The following is a 17326-nucleotide window of genomic DNA, read 5'->3' as shown; positions in this document are numbered from 1 at the left end:
GCAGCATCTCAATGTCAATAAGCTATTTTGTTTCTTAATTTTCGCTTTGTTAAAATCGGTTCGTCTCGCTGAATCGCCGTAAATCTTCGCCGTGACGCAACTCCCCCCCGCCTCCTCGTTCTCGCCCCTCGCATTCACCCGCGATCACCGAGCCGCAGCGGAAGGTCGCGGGGGTGAACCGCGCCGCGTCCCGCGGCGGCCATTTGTAAATCGGACGCGCCGCTCGGTGTCGAGTAACGCGGAAAGCGCCGGCTGGACTGGCTGGCGGCGTGTAGCGTGTAGCGTGTCCTTGCGACGCGTGGATGTTTTGTTGCCGCTGCCACTCACACGCGTGTGGGGGGGTGGGGGGGTGCCTGGCGTGCGGCGCGGGGACCAGCGGTTAAACTGATTCATTAGCGCCTGAGGGGCCCCCGTGCCCCCCGATCCACGGGGGTTCCTTCGGCCTCCTCCTCCTGCGCCCATTCGGGGACCCGAAACAGCGATTATGAGCTCCCCGGTCACGGGACCTGGAAGGGGGAGAGCCGGCCCAGTTACACACACCCAGGAGCCTTTGTGGCTCGTTCCATAAATTAGTTTTTGTAACGCTGGGTCTGCTTGAGTTGAGAACTGTTCTCTGAACATATTTTACATTTATAAAGTTGTTCTTATGTTACGCTAGTTAATATAAAATTCTGTATTACAATTATATTTTTTTCAAACCCCCCCCTTCTCTTCCTCAACTGTAATCAGCCTCTCTCTCTCTCTCACACACACACAGACCCATGCACGCGCGCACACACCCAAACTCTTTCTCTCTCACACACACACGCACACACACACGCATGCACACACATGCACGTACACACAGACGCACACACACACACACACACACTCACGCACGCACACAAATGCACACACGCACTCACACAACACACACTCACACACACACACACACACACGCACACAGTGGTTAGCCTGTGTAGAGAGAGCTGTAGCTCTGGCCCTCATATTCCTACCCTCGCTCTGCTGGGACAAAACACACTTCTGGCCTTAGTTATACTTAAACCTGAAAAGATCAGTCTAGAGGCCCCAGTCTGTGCTTATAGTGAGGATATTAACCTCCCGAGCCACTTTATAAAAACAGAAAATATGTTGCTGTTTTCTTAATCTAACCTAGAAATCACTTTGGGCTGACCGCGGTACAAATCTATGGTGGTATTCATGTAGGATTCATTCACGTTAGACTGTAATTATTCTGTATAAAATTACAGAAGCTTTTTTTTATTACACACATGAGCGTTTGGTAAATTGTACATTGCAGCTGTGCTGGAGTAATACTGAAACCAAAGTTACTATAATTGGAAAGAAATGATTGTTTTTCGTCTCTGTGGTAAATGCAACCATATGTATTACGAAATCTACTTTTCTATTTTTTTATTTACTCTCCTGCATTGTGAATGATGTTTTAATTTATTTTCCTGCTTTGAATGAAGTCCAGCTGAACTTTATTCAAAGCAGGAAGGTTCCCACGGTGTGTGTGACATTCAATGTCTTCTCCCTTGTTTCAGATATGAATTCATAATGAACATTAAAGGTTCCCATTCATAGCACTGTGTGTGTTACATTCAATGTCTTCCCCCCTGCCTTCAGATGCGAATTACGAATGAACATAAAAGTTTCCATTCATATCTCTGTGTGTGACATTCAATCTGTTCCCCCCCTTGTTTCAGATGTGAATTACTAATGAATATAAAAGGTTCCCATTCATAGCACTGTGTGTGTGTTACGCTCATTGTCTTCCCCCCTGCTTTCAGATGTGGATGAGTGTGAGAGTAACCCCTGTGTTAACGGGGTGTGTAAGAACACTGCCGGATCCTTCGCCTGTGAGTGTGCCCCCGGGAGCAAGCTGGACGCCACCGGCCTCGTCTGCATCGGTAAGGACTGCTGTTCGATTCCTAACTTTGGGCCTTTATTTAAAAAACCAGTACTGGCTCTATTATAGAGTACTCAGTCAGTACAGAAATCAAGGCTTCACCATAGTCATTTGGGAAAGAATGTAATGCTGCTCAATACAGGCTCCTCTCCTTTTCTGTTCAGCTGACAGCGCTTGCAGCATTTTGAAGTAAATTACCATTTCATTTTAGCTTCTTTGAAAAAAGAATCCGTCTGTCTTGTGTAGATCAGTCAGACGGCAGATTCATAACAGTGTCGTCAGCTCAGCAGTGGGTCATATGTATAGGCTTTTGAAAAGTGGAATAGAGTTTATTAAACCAAAAAGGATAAAGTGTTTCAGACACATTTGTGAGCATTAAGAAGGAGTGGTGAACAGGCATGGGTAGCAGATGTCGTCTGTCTGACTGTAAAATCTTCCTGCTTCAGTTCTATGTGATTTTTAGAGGCAGTTCCCTAATGCAGACAGCAGTGATTCCTGATAACCCAATACAGGCTCCAGGCCATAACCCAACACCCATGCACTGGGCTGCCCATGATAACCCAAACACCTGTATACTGAGCGGCCAGCGATAACCCAGCACCCATTTATTGAGCAGCCAGCGATGACAAAATACTCTGCTCGTCTCCCATGATGCTCTGCTCTCCTCCCATGATACTCTGCTCTCCTCCCATGATGCTCTGCTCCTCTCCCATGATGCTCTGCTCTCCCACAGACAGCCTGAAGGGGACGTGCTGGCTGAACGTGCAGAACGGCCGCTGTGAGGTGAACATTAACGGCGGCACGCTCAAGTCTGAGTGCTGTGCCACGCTGGGCGCGGCCTGGGGAAGCCCCTGTGAGCCGTGTGAGATCGGTAAGCCCCGCCTCCTTCATCCCAGCCCCGCCCTGTAGCTATCTCAACCCGCCCTCCAGCCCGCCCCTGACTGATTTCAACCCCGCCTCCTTCATCCCAGCCCCGCCCCCTGACTGATCTCAACCCCGCCTCCTTCATCCCAGCCCCCCCGACTGATCTCAACCCTGCCTCCTTCATCCCAGCTCCGCCCCCTGACTGATCTCAACCCCGCCTCTTCACCTATACCATACCCCCTACCCAACCCTGCCTCCTTCATCCCAGCCCGCCCCTGACTGATCTCAACCCCGCCTCCTTCATCCCAGCTCGCCCCTACCCTGATCTCACCGCCTCTTCATCCCAGCCCCGCCCACTGATCTCAACCCGCCTCCTTCATCCAGCCCTGCCCTGCGATCTCACACGCTCCACCTAGACAGCATCCCCTAACCAGCCCCGCCTCCGCCCCCTGGCTGATCTCACCCCGCCTCTTCAACCTATACCATCCCCCCTACCCAGCCCCGCCCTCCTGCTCCATCCTGCTCTCTCTGAATGCAGCTGTTTGGCTGCATTCAGGCTGCAGCTAAAAGTGGCCCGGCTCTGGTTTTATTTGATTTTTTTCCATCGTATGTGACACAGTTCAGAACAGTGTATACAGCAAAAAAAAACTCACATAGAGCCACATCTTCTCAGTTCCGATTTGTGCCACAAATAAAAAGTGGGAATAAGCAGGGTACGTAGCCAGGAGGGCGCAGGGCTGGCGCTGGATGTCAGAGGGCTCGGGGTTTGGGGTGCGGTAAAACAGCAGGGGTGCAGATGTTTGTTTTTGGTTCCACGTGCTGCTCTGGTGAGGTCGGGCGCTAAATATTTGAAGCAAGGCTGTGTGCGTGACTCAGGCCTGGCCCCCCTGCCTGTGGAGGGGGGGGGGCAGGCCGAGCTCTGAGAACGCAGGCCGTTAATTTAAAGACATCGCTCAGGCAACGGTGTGGAGCGACCCCCCCCCCACTCCCCCTCGGCCTCTGCTACTGTTTTGTGTGGTCTGAAACTTTTCCTGAATGCTCTCGCCGTGTCTCCCTCTTTTTCTCTCTCTCTCTCTCCCCCTCTCTCTCTGTCCCTCTCCCTCTTTCTCTCTCTACCCTCTACCTCTCTTTCTCTCTCTTGCTCTCTCTCACCCGCTCTCTCTCTGTCTCTCTCTCTCTCCCTCGCTCACTCTCTGTTTCTCCCTCTCTGTCTCCCTCTTGCTCTCTCTCTCTCTCTCTCTTCTCTCTCCCTCTCCCTCTCTCTCCCTCCCCCCCTCCCTCCCTCTCTCCCACTGGTTTCCCTGTTTTCCCCTGTGGAGTAGGCTGGCGGTCTTGCTCTCACGCTGTGTTTTCCTAGCGGTTGTGTAATATGCTCTTTGCCATAATGACTCTGCCAGCGGCGTTCAATGGTTCATCCAAACCACAACATCTTTATTTCAAATCTGACAGTTCCTGAAAAGTCAAAAGCTGTTGCGTTTTTTTTTCCTGTTTAGAAGTGCGAGTTGAAGTGGAAGTCTCGTCTTTGCTCGTGTTTGGTCTTGTCTCTGAAAAGCTCTGGCGTTACTTTTTCATATTATGTCATTTTATTTTAATGGTAATGATATTCCTCATATGCTTTGGGCCAGTAAAATGCATGGTGTATGTTTTCAGTGTCTTTGTGATCATGCACAGTCCCTACGTTACCACTGCAATTCCCCTTTATGAATCATTCATTACAAGTCATAACATAAATTTTGGTCAGAGGTTTGACCTGAACTTACGCTAGGTTACATTCCTCATGAAGTACTGTATTTATCTACAAATTGTTTATAAAGATGTTATGACATGCTATAAATGGCCTATATATGAATGTGGTATAAATGGTTTTAGGAAAATATGCTTAATTTACAGTGTGACTGGATTTTTAATCACAGTATAACATTAGTGTTCAAATAACACTAATGTTATACTGTGCATTAAATGTTTACAGAGTTAACAGTCATAAGTTATGAATTTACAGTCATAAGTTGTATCTTTCTGCAGATACTGCCTGTTCAAGAGGATACGCACGGCCCAAAGGAGTGGTGTGTGAAGGTAAGGGTGCGCTTGAACCGTTCGCCTGAACCCTGAACCGTTCCCCTGAATCCTGAACCGTTCCCCTGAACCATTCGCCTGAACCCTGAACCGTTCGCCTGAACCCTGAACCGTTCCTGTGAATCCTGAACCGTTCCCCTGAACCATTCGCCTGAACCCTGAACCGTTCACCTGAACCCTGAACCGTTCCTGTGAATCCTGAACCGTTCCCCTGAACCTAACTTCTGTCCTGAACCCTGAACATCCGTCTACGACCCTGAACCTGAACCGTTCCGTGAGAACTCTGAACTGTTCGCTGAACTCTGAACCGTTCACCTGAACCCTGAACCGTTCCTCTGAATCCTGAACCGTTCCCCTGAACCATTCGCCTGAACCCTGAACCGTTCGCCTGAACCCTGAACCGTTCCCCTGAACCCTGAACGGTTCATCTGAACTCTGAACCCTACGCCTGATCTCTCCTCCCCCATTGGCTGCTGTCTGGTTGCTGGCAGTGAGCCCCGGCTCGTCGGGCCCCTCGGCACTGTGGGATTGGACCGCCTTCACTGAGCGTCGGCGTGATTACCGCGACCCGTTGTCGGAGCTGCTGCACTCCATTGTACGCGTGTCACTCGAAGGAGGAGTCGTTCAGAGTCTGAGTCACTCAGGGGTGTCCGGCACTTTCTCTGCCAATCAGCTCGGATCTCAGAGCTCATCTGCGGGGCCAATTTGCTGAACATGACCGCACGCCAGATCTTCCCAGAGAGTCATAAGGGAGTGGGAAGTGGAAAGTTTTCCCACAATGATGGTTCTGGGGTTATTGTTTTTTCCCAAATCGGGTGTCATATGCTGTGATTTAAGAGAAGCATGTGAGTGTGTTTACATGCTCAAAATAGACTGTAGGACTGCGGCAAAACAAACACACAGTTTAAGATGAGTTCTCACAAGGATGAGCTGCATGTGCCAGTGACTGAGTGTGGTAACTGTGACTGAGTTGAACACGAGATAGTGACTGAGCGTGTGGACGAGAGTAACTGTGACTGAGTGTGTGGACACGAGAACTGTCTGCAGTAGTGGAATCTGAGGTAACGTGACTGGGTGGGCCTATTTGCTAACTGACTGACTCGCGAGGTCTGTCAGAGGGGTCGAGGTGAGTGGAAGAGTGTAAGAGTTTTCCCATTAGTGTTCCTGGGGTTTGTTTTTTCAGAACAGTGTATAACTGGATTTAAGGACAGTGTCGAGGTGCTGTACAGGTGGCTTAAGTGACTGTAGACTGGGCAAACAAACACCAGTTTAAGATGAGTTCTCACAAGGATGAGCTGCATGTGCCAGTGACTGAGTGTGGTAACTGTGACTGAGTGTGTGGAACACTGAGATAACTGTGACTGAGTGTGTGGAACACTGAGGTGACTGTGACTGAGTGTGTGGAACACTGAGGTGACTGTGACTGAGTGTGTGGAACACTGAGATAACTGTGACTGAGTGTGTGGAACACTAAGCTAACTGTGACTGATTCTGAGGCTTCCTGTCTGGCGGTCTGTTTCCTGTGCAGATGTGAACGAGTGCGAGGTCTTCCCGGGCGTCTGCCCGAACGGGCAGTGTGTGAACACCCAGGGGTCCTTCCAGTGCCAGTGTCCCGAGGGGCTGACGCTGGACGGGTCCGGCCGCGTCTGTGTGGGTGAGTGCCGGGGGAAGCAGGGACAGAAACACGGTCTCAGCGTTTAATATACTGTAACTTAGCTTGCTGTCCTTTCCGCCCTTTGAGTTAGTAACGCAGCTGTGTGGATCAGTGACTGCTTTTGTGAAAGTTCCGCGTTTGACTTTTTTTTAAAATCTGGGAATAAGATTCAGCATTCTGCAGTCAGATACATGGTGTTACTGTATGAGCTGATTGCCCAGTGCCGCTGATACACCCAGATATAAAATGCCTCCACAGGAGTACAGGGTGATTAGGCAGGCATTGACTGTCAGAGGTTAAGAAATCGAATGAAATAAGACTCATGTTCAGTGTATGTAGAATGTCCCCCGTGTTGCCGTAGTGACAGGGGTTTGGGGTGGGGTCAGTGCCTGTCAGCGCCGTTGCCGTAGTGACGAGGGGGTGTTGGGGTGGGGTCAGTGCCTGTCAGCGCCGTTGCCGTAGTGACCGGGTTTTGGGGTGGGGTCAGCGCCGTTGCTGTAGTGACGGGGTTTTGGGGTGGGGTTAGTGCCGTTGTCGTAGTGACAGGGTGTCAGGGTGGGATCAGTGCCTGTCAGCGCCGTTGCCGTAGTGACGGGGTTTTAGGATGGGGTTAGTGCCGTTGTCGTAGTGACAGGGTGTCAGGGTGGGATCAGTGCCTGTCAGCGCCGTTGCCGTGACGGGGTTTTGGGGTGGGGTTAGTGCCGTTGTCGTAGTGACAGGGTGTCAGGGTGGGATCAGTGCCTGTCAGCGCCGTTGCCGTAGTGACGGGGTTTTAGGATGGGGTTAGTGCCGTTGTCGTAGTGACAGGGTGTCAGGGTGGGATCAGTGCCTGTCAGCGCCGTTGCCGTAGTGACGGGGTGTTGGGGTGGGGTTAGTGCCGGTGCCGTAGTGACAGGGTGTTGGGGTGGGGTTAGTGCCGTTGCCGTAGTGACAGGGTTTTGGGGTGGGGTTAGTGCCGTTGCCGTGGTGACGGGGGTGTTGGGGTGCGGTTCTGTCTCCGTCCCGCAGACGTGCGCTCGGAGCACTGCTTCCTGACGTGGGACGAGGACGCGTGCGGCCAGCCCGTGCCGGGCCGTTTCCGCGCCGACGCCTGCTGCTGCACGGTGGGCGCGGCCTGGGGGGCGGACTGCGAGGCCTGCCCCGAACCCGGCACCCGCCACTACGAGACCCTGTGCCCGCGTGGGCCCGGGTTCGCCAGCCGCGGCGACCTGCTCACCGGCAGGCCCTTCTATAAAGGTGAGGTCCCAGACGACGAAGGGTTAATCACAGAGTAAAGCCCAGCTCCATGCTTACTGCAGACATTATTACTGACGTATGAGCAGCTCATTCATCTGAGAGGGACAGACTCGTGTTCACATGGATGTACACGTAACTAGGGCCACCAGTTTGGCTCCACCATGTGACCTGCAGGGTTTTAACTTGTATTTCAATGGTTATCCTCTAGGGGTCGCTGTAGGCACTCCCAATGGCACAGTCGAGTGAATGTTCATACAATTGAGTTTCAAATGAGACGTTTATTAAAAAAAAAAGCTATTTTATCTAATGTGGGGAGACTCAGGAAGGAAAGTGTACTTGTATGGAAGTTTAAATGCTGTGGAAAACTTGTCTTTGAGCCAGTGGTCGTCGCTCCTGGTCTTGGAGAGCTGCTGGGTCTGCTGGCTTTCGTTTTTACTCAGCATTTGAGTCACGCAGCTGTTGATCGGTAAAAACAGTTGATGACGCGGTTAACTCAGGTCATGTGGTTTCTTGGGTCGGAATCAGTCCCTGATCATAAAGAAAAAAACAAAACCAGCAGACTCTGTCGCTCTCCAGGACCAGGAATGAGTATCACTGCAGTAAAAAGAAAAAGGCATCCATGTAAAGCAGGGGTGTCCAGTCTTATCCAAAAAGGGCGTGTGTGGGTGCTGGTTTTTGTTCTAGTCCAGCCCTACAACACCTGATTCTACTTAAAGCTTTGATGGAAAATCATGATCAGTTAGCTGAATCATGAATGTTTTTAATCTGACTTTTTTTTGCGAGTTAAATGTTATATAAACACTCTCATTTGCAGTTTGGCCATTTCTCACTGCTTCTAAGAAAACCTAACATGCCCCTGTGCAACATCTAACAATACTGCAGCCACAGTGTCCACAGTAGTCAGTAATCAAAACTGAATTTAACTCGTGAGTGTCGCCTGTAAGCACTGCTGCCAGTCTGTTCTTTATTAGCGGCAGTTAGTTTATCAGCTTAGATTACTGAGGTGGTGCAAATGCGATAATTGTTTGAGAAGGGGCTTGACAAAGAGGCTATGGCGCCTCTAGCCGGCGGAGGACTGAAGTGCCATACTAGAATAGACAAACTGGTGGCCCTATATAACACACATACATACGATATATACAAATATGTTTATATTTACTATAATCTGATCATTGTCCTGAACCCATAGCTGCAAATATGCTTGATATATTTTGTTTTATAAATTGTTTGTTGTTGCTCTGGTGGGCAGCGTTACAGTGACGGTTTTTTGCAGTCAGTGTGTGTTATGACTCTGTCTGTGGCGTCAGTGTGTTAACTGACTCTGTCTGTGGCGTCAGTGTGTTAACTGACTGTCTGTGGCGTCAGTGTGTTGACTTGTCCTGTCTGTGGCGTCAGTGTGTTAACTGACTGTCTGTGGCGTCAGTGTGTTGACTTGCTCTGTCTGTGGCGTCAGTGTGTTGACTTGCTCTGTCTGTGGCGTCAGTGTGTTGACTTGCTCTGACTGTGGCGTCAGTGTGTTGACTGACTCTGTCTGTGGCGTCAGTGTGTTGACTTGTCCTGTCTGTGGCGTCAGTGTGTTAACTGACTCTGTCTGTGACGTCAGTGTGTTGACTTGTCCTGTCTGTGGCGTCAGTGTGTTGACTTGCTCTGTCTGTGGCGTCAGTGTGTTGACTTGCTCTGTCTGTGGCGTCAGTGTGTTGACTCTGTCTGTGGCGTCAGTGTGTTGACTGACTCTGTCTGTGGCGCATGTGTTGACTTCCCGTCATGTGGCGTCAGTGGTAAGACGTGCTCGTCGTGGCGCATGTGTGACTTGCTCGCTGTCGGAGCGTCAGTGTGACTTCGCTGTGGCGCAGTGTGTTGACTTTTCCTCTGTGCATGTGATCCAGGGTGATACGCTGCAGACTACACAAGGCCTTTCCCACCATGTGCATGCACGGAAAGTGCCGGAACACCATCGGCAGCTTCAGGTGTGCTGCAGGGTTGCCTGGACATGGACGCAAGCACGTGAGTTCTGAACTAGCACAGTGAGTATGCACAGTGAGCTTTAACTGCACAGGTGAGTCCTAACTGCAATGAGCTTTAACTGCACAGGTGAGCTGAAAATTGTTCAGATCTGCTTTAACTGTACAGGTGAGCCATAACTACATAGATGAATCTCATGTTCATGTGTTCCGTCTCTGTCTCACATCCGTCTGTCTCTCTGTCTCCTGTCCGTGTGTCTGTCTCTCTGTCTCTGGTCCGTGTGTCTGTCTGTCTCATGTCTGTCTCTCTGTCTCCGGTGCGTGTGTCTGTCTCATGTCTGTCTCTCTGTCTCCTGTCCGTGTGTCTGTCTGTCTCTCTGTCTCTCTGTCTCCCTGTCTCCGGTCCGTGTCCAGACATCGATGAGTGTCGGATCTCTCCGGACCTGTGTGGCAGCGGTGTGTGTGTGAACACGCCCGGCAGCTTCGAGTGCGAGTGTTTCCCCGGGTACGAGAGCGGCTTCATGATGATGAAGACCTGCATGGGTAAGCATTCCCTCTCTCTCTCTCTCTTTCTGTCTCTATCTCTCTCTCTATCTCTGTCTCTCTCCCTCTCCCCTCCTCTTCATCTCTCCATTCACCTCTCCTTCTTTCCTCTGCCATTTCTTCCTTTCCCCACCCCTCCTCACCTCTCTTGCCCTGCTCCACCCCTCTTTTGTCTTCCCTCCTGTCCTCTCCTCTCCTTCCCAACTCACCGAACACCGCCCCCTAGTGTTGATCAAGTGAAGGCATTGACAGCAGGTCGAACCAAAGCAGCACAAGGGCCCTCTTATCGAGAATTATTATTCTTAAGAAAATTTATATTTTCCTGATAAATAAAACAGCAGTTTTATTTGGGATTTGTATTCCAGTTCTCGGTTAGCATAGCTAGTTTGCATTAGCCTTTATCGATGTTGTACCTAGCCTGTACTCACCGGTCTGGGAGTGCTTATAGCCTGGTCTGACAGTATTACTCAGTATAAATCAGATAAATGCACTTCTCCTCTCCCGCACTTCTAACCCGCTCTGCATAAGAGCATCTGATAAACAAATGTAAAGTACTACAATGTGACGGGATGTGGCGTTCATCTCTTATTTCGGGTTTATGGAGTTAACATTTCAGAAAACCTTTCAGGAGAAAATGTGCTGACACTTCTCCGCGTACGTTGGGATACATTTCATTAGATTACATTTGCTTTGCAGACGCTGTTATTCAGAGTGACGCACGGTAGTGGACAACATCAGTGTTGCTCCCGGGAATGTGAGAATGCGGTTTCAGCAAGAAGGCCCAAATATATATATATATATTTTTGTACTCACTTATTGGTTACACACTGTAGTGAGATTTGTGTTTTTGTTCTGGTTCTTTTCACATGGCTTCCTCCAGTGTTACCCACTAGTGGTCTAGTGGTCCTGTTAACACTTTTATACTGGGTGCCTTCTGTTCTGTTTCCATTGTCTTATGGCCATTGTAAAGTTATTGTGAACTGTTGCCTTACGCTGCTTAACCCTTTAAAGTGTGACATCACAATGTGTGATTAGAATGATCAGAATTAGAATGATTCTTAGCTGAACATTCCAATGCTGATGTCACAATCACTGCAGTGGAGTTCCAGAACTTTGAAAACATTCCGAACGACCTGCTCTTTAAAGGGTTAAGGTACTGTGTGCTTACCTGTGTCGTCTCACCTGTCAGACATCGACGAGTGTGAGAGGAACCCTGCGCTCTGTCAGGGGGGGTCCTGTGAGAACACAGAGGGGAGCTACCAGTGCCTCTGCCCCCCCGGCCACCAGCTGTCCCCCGACGAAAACTCCTGCATCGGTGAGTGAGCACGCTGCCCTCTACTGGTGGGCTGTTTACCTGCCTCACTAATGAATGGCTGAAAACAAGCATGCAAACGCACACACACACACACACACACACACACATACACACACACACACACACACACAACACTCACACACACGCGCATGCACACACATACACACACACGCGCATGCACACACACATACACACACACACACGCGCATGCACACACACACACATACACACACACACAGACATGCACACACTCACACACACAGACACACACACACACACACACACGCACACACAACACACCACACACACGCGCATGCACACACCACACACACACAGACATGCACACACACACACACACACACACACACACACACACACACCACACACACACACCACACACACACACCCAGCATGTCACACTCACCACCCCCACCACAAGCGCGATGCACAGCACACACACACACACACACACACACACATACACACACACACACTCACACACACACACACACACACACAACACACACCACACACACACACACACACACACACACACACACACAGACATGCACACACACACACACACACACACACACACACACACACAGACATGCACACACACACACACACACACACACACACACACACACACAGACATGCACACACACACACAGACACACACACACACACACACACACACACACACAGACATGCACACACTCACACGCTCACACATTGCTCCCCGCTCAGTCATGGTCTCTCAGTGTTAGTGTTTATTGATCCCCCCCCCACAGATGTGAACGAGTGTGAGCTGAGCAGCAGCCTCTGCCCACACGGGACGTGTGTGAACATGGTGGGCACCTATCAGTGCTCCTGTGACCCAGGGTACCAGGCCACGCCCGACCGGAAGGGCTGCACGGGTACGAGCTCCGCCCCTGCCTCCTCCCTCCCCTCCCCACCCCCCTGCTCTCTCCCTCCCTCCCTCCTCCCTCCCCCTCTTCTTCCTCCCTCCCTCCCGGTCTCCTCTTCACATGTTTTTAGCCACGCACACCATGGCCTGGCCCGACCCTCCCTCCCTCCCTCCCTCCTTCCTCCCTCCCGATCTCCTCTTCTCATGTTTTAAGCCACGCCCACCATGGGCCTGGCCCCGCCCCTGCTGAGTCCTTATTGGTCATTTTCAGACATCGATGAGTGCACCATCGAGAACGGAGGGTGTGACTTCCTGTGTACAAACTCGGAGGGGAGCTACACCTGCAGCTGCAGCACCGGCTACGCCCTGATGACCGACGAGAGGACCTGCACAGGTAAACGACCTCTACCTGTACCTGCATGCGTACACCTGTACCGCCTTTACCATCCTCATACACCTGCACCACCTTTACCATCCTCATACACCTGTACCACCGCTACCATTCTTATACACCTGCACCACCTTTACCATCCTCATACACCTGCACCACCTTTACCATCCTCATACACCTGTACCACCTTTACCATCCTCATACACCTGCACCACCTTTACCATCCTTATACACCCTGTACCACCTTTACCATCCTCATACACCTGCACCACCTTTACCATCCTTATACACCCTGTACCACCTTTACCATCCTAATACACCCTGTACTGCCTTTACCATCCTCATACACCTGTACCATCTTTACCATCCTCATACACCTGTACCACCTTTACCATCCTCATACACCCTGTACCATCTTTGCTACATACACCTGTACCATCTTTACCGTCCTTATACACCCTGTACCTGCCTGACGAGAGCAACTGCACAGGTAAAGAAACAACTGTCACCTGTATCATCTTACCGTTAACACCTGTTTATCTGTGTATACCTTCATAGCAGTACTGCGTGCTTAACATTATACATAACATATGAAAGATTCTTTAGCACATATAATATGTGCAATGCATTTATTACAAAAAGCATTTCTCTAGATCTGATTTTTATACCTTTGCGTACTGTACCTTCCCCTCCGCTACGGTATTGCACCTGCGCCGTTTCCAGGGCGACCCAGGTGAGCGTAGGAGTTCCTCTAACGGGGACAGGGCCTGTTTAACACCTGTTCCCCCACCTTTCTGTTCCCCCCCCCTTCCTGTTCCCGCGTGTCAGACGTGGACGAGTGCGAGGAGGAGCCTGGGATATGCGATGGCGGGCAGTGCGCTAACGTCCCCGGGGAGTACCACTGCCTCTGCTTCGACGGCTTCATGGCCTCCGTGGACATGAGGATCTGCATAGGTAAGGCCAGGTTACTCACCTGCAGGGGTAAGGCCAGGTTACTCACCTGCAGGGGTAAGGCCAGGTTACTCACCTGTGGGTAAACCAGGACTATCTGCATAGGTAAGGCCAGGTTACTCACCTGCATGGTAAGGCTGGTTACTCACCTGCAGGGTAAGGCCAGGTTACTCACCTGCATATAGCTGAGATCTGCATGGTAAGGCCAGGTTACTCACCTGCATAGGTAAGGCTGAGTTACTCACCTGCAGGGTAAGGCCAGGTTACTCACCTGCATAGGTAAGGCCAGGTTACTCACCTGTGTGTGATATAAACCTCTGTGGACATGAGGATCTGCATAGGTAAGGCCAGGTTACTCACCTGCATAGGTAAGGCTGAGTTACTCACCTGCAGGGGTAAGGCCAGGTTACTCACCTGCATGGGTAAGGCTGAGTTACTCACCTGGGGTAAGGTTCTCACCTGTGTGTGATATAACTGTGCTAGGCTGCATAGGTAGGCCAGGTTACTCACCTGCATAGGTAAGGCTGTGTTACTCACCTGCAGGGGTAAGGCCAGGTTACTCACCTGTGTGTGATATAAACCTCTGTGGACATGAGGATCTGCATAGGTAAGGCCAGGTTACTCACCTGCATAGGTAAGGCTGAGTTACTCACCTGCATGGGTAAGGCTGAGTTACTCACCTGCAGGGGTAAGGCCAGGTTACTCACCTGCATGGGTAAGGCCAGGTTACTCACCTGCAGGGTAAGCCAGTTACTCACCTGCATAGTAGGCCAGGTTATACTGCAGGTAGGCCAGGTTACTCACCTGCATAGGTAAGGCCAGGTTACTCACCTGCAGGGTAAGGCCAGGTTACTCACCTGCATAGGTAAGGCCAGGTTACTCACCTGTGTGTGATATAAACCTCTGTGGACATGAGGATCTGCATAGGTAAGGCCAGGTTACTCACCTGCATAGGTAAGGCCAGGTTACTCACCTGCATGGGTAAGGCTGAGTTACTCACCTGCAGGGGTAAGGCCAGGTTACTCACCTGCATGGGTAGGCCAGGTACTCACCTAGGGTAAGGCAGGTTACTCACTGCATAGGTAAGGCGAGTTACTCACCTGCAGGGGTAAGGCCAGGTAACTCACCTGTGTGTGATATAAACCTCTGTGGACATGAGGATCTGCATAGGTAACGGTCACTCACCTGTGTGTGTGATATAGGGTTCTGCCTAATGGGGATCTGCATAGGTAAGGCCAGGTTACTCACCTGCATGGGTAAGGCCAGGTTACTCACCTGCATGGGTAAGGCCAGGTTACTCACCTGCATGGGTAAGGCCAGGTTACTCACCTGCAGGGTAAGGCTGAGTTACTCACCTGCATAGGTAAGGCCAGGTTACTCACCTGCATGGGTAAGGCCAGGTTACTCACCTGCAGGGGTAAGGCTGCGTTACTCACCTGTGTGTGATATAAGCCTCTGTAGACATGAGGATCTGCATAGGTAACGGTCACTCACCTGTGTGTGTGATATAGGGTTCTGTCTAATGGGATCTGATAGTAAGGCCAGTACTCACTGCTAGTAAGGCCAGTCTCACCTTGTGATATAACCTCTGTGGACATGAGGATTTGCATAAGTAATCCGCGTGTATTCCTGCCAGTTTTATCATTTTAAACTCTTCTCTTTTTCTGTGAGTTCAGCCCACAAGTCCAGATTTTTGACTGACCCAGATTCACGCAGTCTAATCGATTTCAGAGACCGTAAAAAAGCAGATGAGCTCTCTGTTGCTGTGCGGTTGTTAGGGTAAACATTAGCTGTATTACTTGCTACATTGTTGGTTTCTTTAAGCCGCTTGTTTAAGTTTTTTAAATAAAGTTTCCCACCGCAAACATCCTCAGAAGAAATGTTGAAATCAGTGAAATCAATCTGAATAAATTTTAATGATATTTAAACATGACACTTCAAGAAAGCAGAATTTAAATCACGACTTTTAGATTTGAGAACTTCACACTGTGCTCAGCTCAGTGTGAACTAAATATGTGCTGTGACCCTTTGAGCCAAACAGATTAATCTCAGGGACTTTATGCCGTAGTATTTGCTACAACTTGTTCTTGTAATAATAGACTTGGCAGAATGTAATTTGGACAGCCTGACCTTGGGGTTTGTAGTTTATTGATGCAATCGAGTTTCCAGAAGATGCCACCGCGTTATAGATTATATTTTAAAGCAGTTAGGGGTAACTGAGGGGGGGCATTGAAGGCGGGGGAGGGGGTGTGTAGGCCCTGCTCTCTGGAAGGTCCAGCTTGGTGTTTTATGCCGCTCACTCCTAGACCACATTCTTCGGGGTTTTCTCTGACACGCGTTCGAAAAGTATTCAGAGTAATGCGGTCGTTTAAGACCCCATGGCGCTGACCGAAGGGAATTCTGACCCGCCTGTTTTGAACCCCCCGGGTTCCTGCCCAAATTCCTACCCTGGCTAACTGGCTGTCCAGTCTGGTCACCTGATCGCCATCTCTGACAGCTGATTGGCTGCATTCCTTGGTTCCCCAGACTGTCTCCGCAAATGAGACGTTAGCTCTCGTGTCAGCATTACTTGGTGATGCCCACTGAGCCTCTTGGGCAGGTCCTTGTTGTAAAAGAGGCTGTGTACTCAGCCAATTTTCTTAAAATTAAAATAAAAGAATAAATATAAATATTTTCTTTTTAAAAAATGCATACCGGTAGAAGAAGGATTTTATGTCTCTAACCCTAAAGGTCATGAGTTTAGTAACAGGTTGAACTAATGGCAATAGTACAGGAGGCAGTACAGAATTATTTCATCTGTTACGTGGTATTACCACAGATTCTGTAAACACACCAGATGTCCTACTATGTATTCTTAACAGTCAATGTTTTGTCCTCCTCTCTGTTTGAAACAATGAACTAAAACAATATAATTTTATCTGCTTTATAGAATTACATATGGGGCATTTAGTACTGTAATATAGCACAGGAGAGTCCTGTTATCAAACATCTGTGGTTTAGATACAGAGAGGACAGAAGGAGCACAGGAGCTGAGTATCTGGTCAGTCTGCAGAATCTGTAACGTTGCGGCTGCCGGTAACGCTGGGGCGCTGTTGCCAGAGCGACCGTCGCCCAGTGTGTCATCCTCTCTCTCTCTCTCTCTCTCTCTCTCTCACCCCCGTCCCCCTCTCTCTCTCTTTGTCTTTTTCTCACCTCTCTCTCTGTCTCCCTCTCTTTCTCTCTCTATCTCTGTCTCTCTCTCTTTCCCTCTCTCCCTCTCTCTCTCTCACAGATGTGAACGAGTGCGAGCTGAACGCCAACATCTGCATGTTCGGGGAGTGTGAGAACACCAAGGGCTCGTTCGTCTGCCACTGTGAGCCCGGGTACTCTCTCCGCAAGGGCATGACCGGGTGCACAGGTGAGCCTGTCCTCTCTGGGGCACTGCTGATTGGCTCAGGGCTGATGGCTCAGTGCTGATTGGCTCAGGGCTGATTGGCTCAGGGCTGATGGCTCAGTGCTGATTGGCTCAGGGCTGAT

At 50.2% G+C, this 17326-nt stretch overlaps 1 protein-coding gene across 1 annotated transcript in view; it reads left to right on the top strand.

Annotated features, from left to right (window-relative positions):
- The window catches only part of LOC135239870 (fibrillin-2-like), a 115504-nt gene that overhangs the window by 54688 nt on the left and 43490 nt on the right, over window positions 1-17326 (top strand). Inside the window, exons 21-31 of the mRNA XM_064308856.1 lie at window positions 1794-1913; window positions 2646-2783; window positions 4799-4849; window positions 6378-6503; window positions 7512-7739; window positions 10115-10243; window positions 11433-11558; window positions 12353-12478; window positions 12740-12862; window positions 13688-13813; window positions 17082-17207. Of these exons, the coding sequence (XP_064164926.1) occupies window positions 1794-1913; window positions 2646-2783; window positions 4799-4849; window positions 6378-6503; window positions 7512-7739; window positions 10115-10243; window positions 11433-11558; window positions 12353-12478; window positions 12740-12862; window positions 13688-13813; window positions 17082-17207 (1419 nt within the window). The remainder of the gene's footprint in view (window positions 1-1793; window positions 1914-2645; window positions 2784-4798; window positions 4850-6377; window positions 6504-7511; window positions 7740-10114; window positions 10244-11432; window positions 11559-12352; window positions 12479-12739; window positions 12863-13687; window positions 13814-17081; window positions 17208-17326) is intronic.

The sequence above is a fragment of the Anguilla rostrata genome, chromosome 14, assembly GCF_018555375.3.
Source record: "Anguilla rostrata isolate EN2019 chromosome 14, ASM1855537v3, whole genome shotgun sequence".
NCBI lineage: Eukaryota > Metazoa > Chordata > Actinopteri > Anguilliformes > Anguillidae > Anguilla > Anguilla rostrata.
The sequence above is the reverse complement of the archived record's forward strand: the minus strand, read 5'-3'. Positions and strand labels throughout refer to the sequence as shown.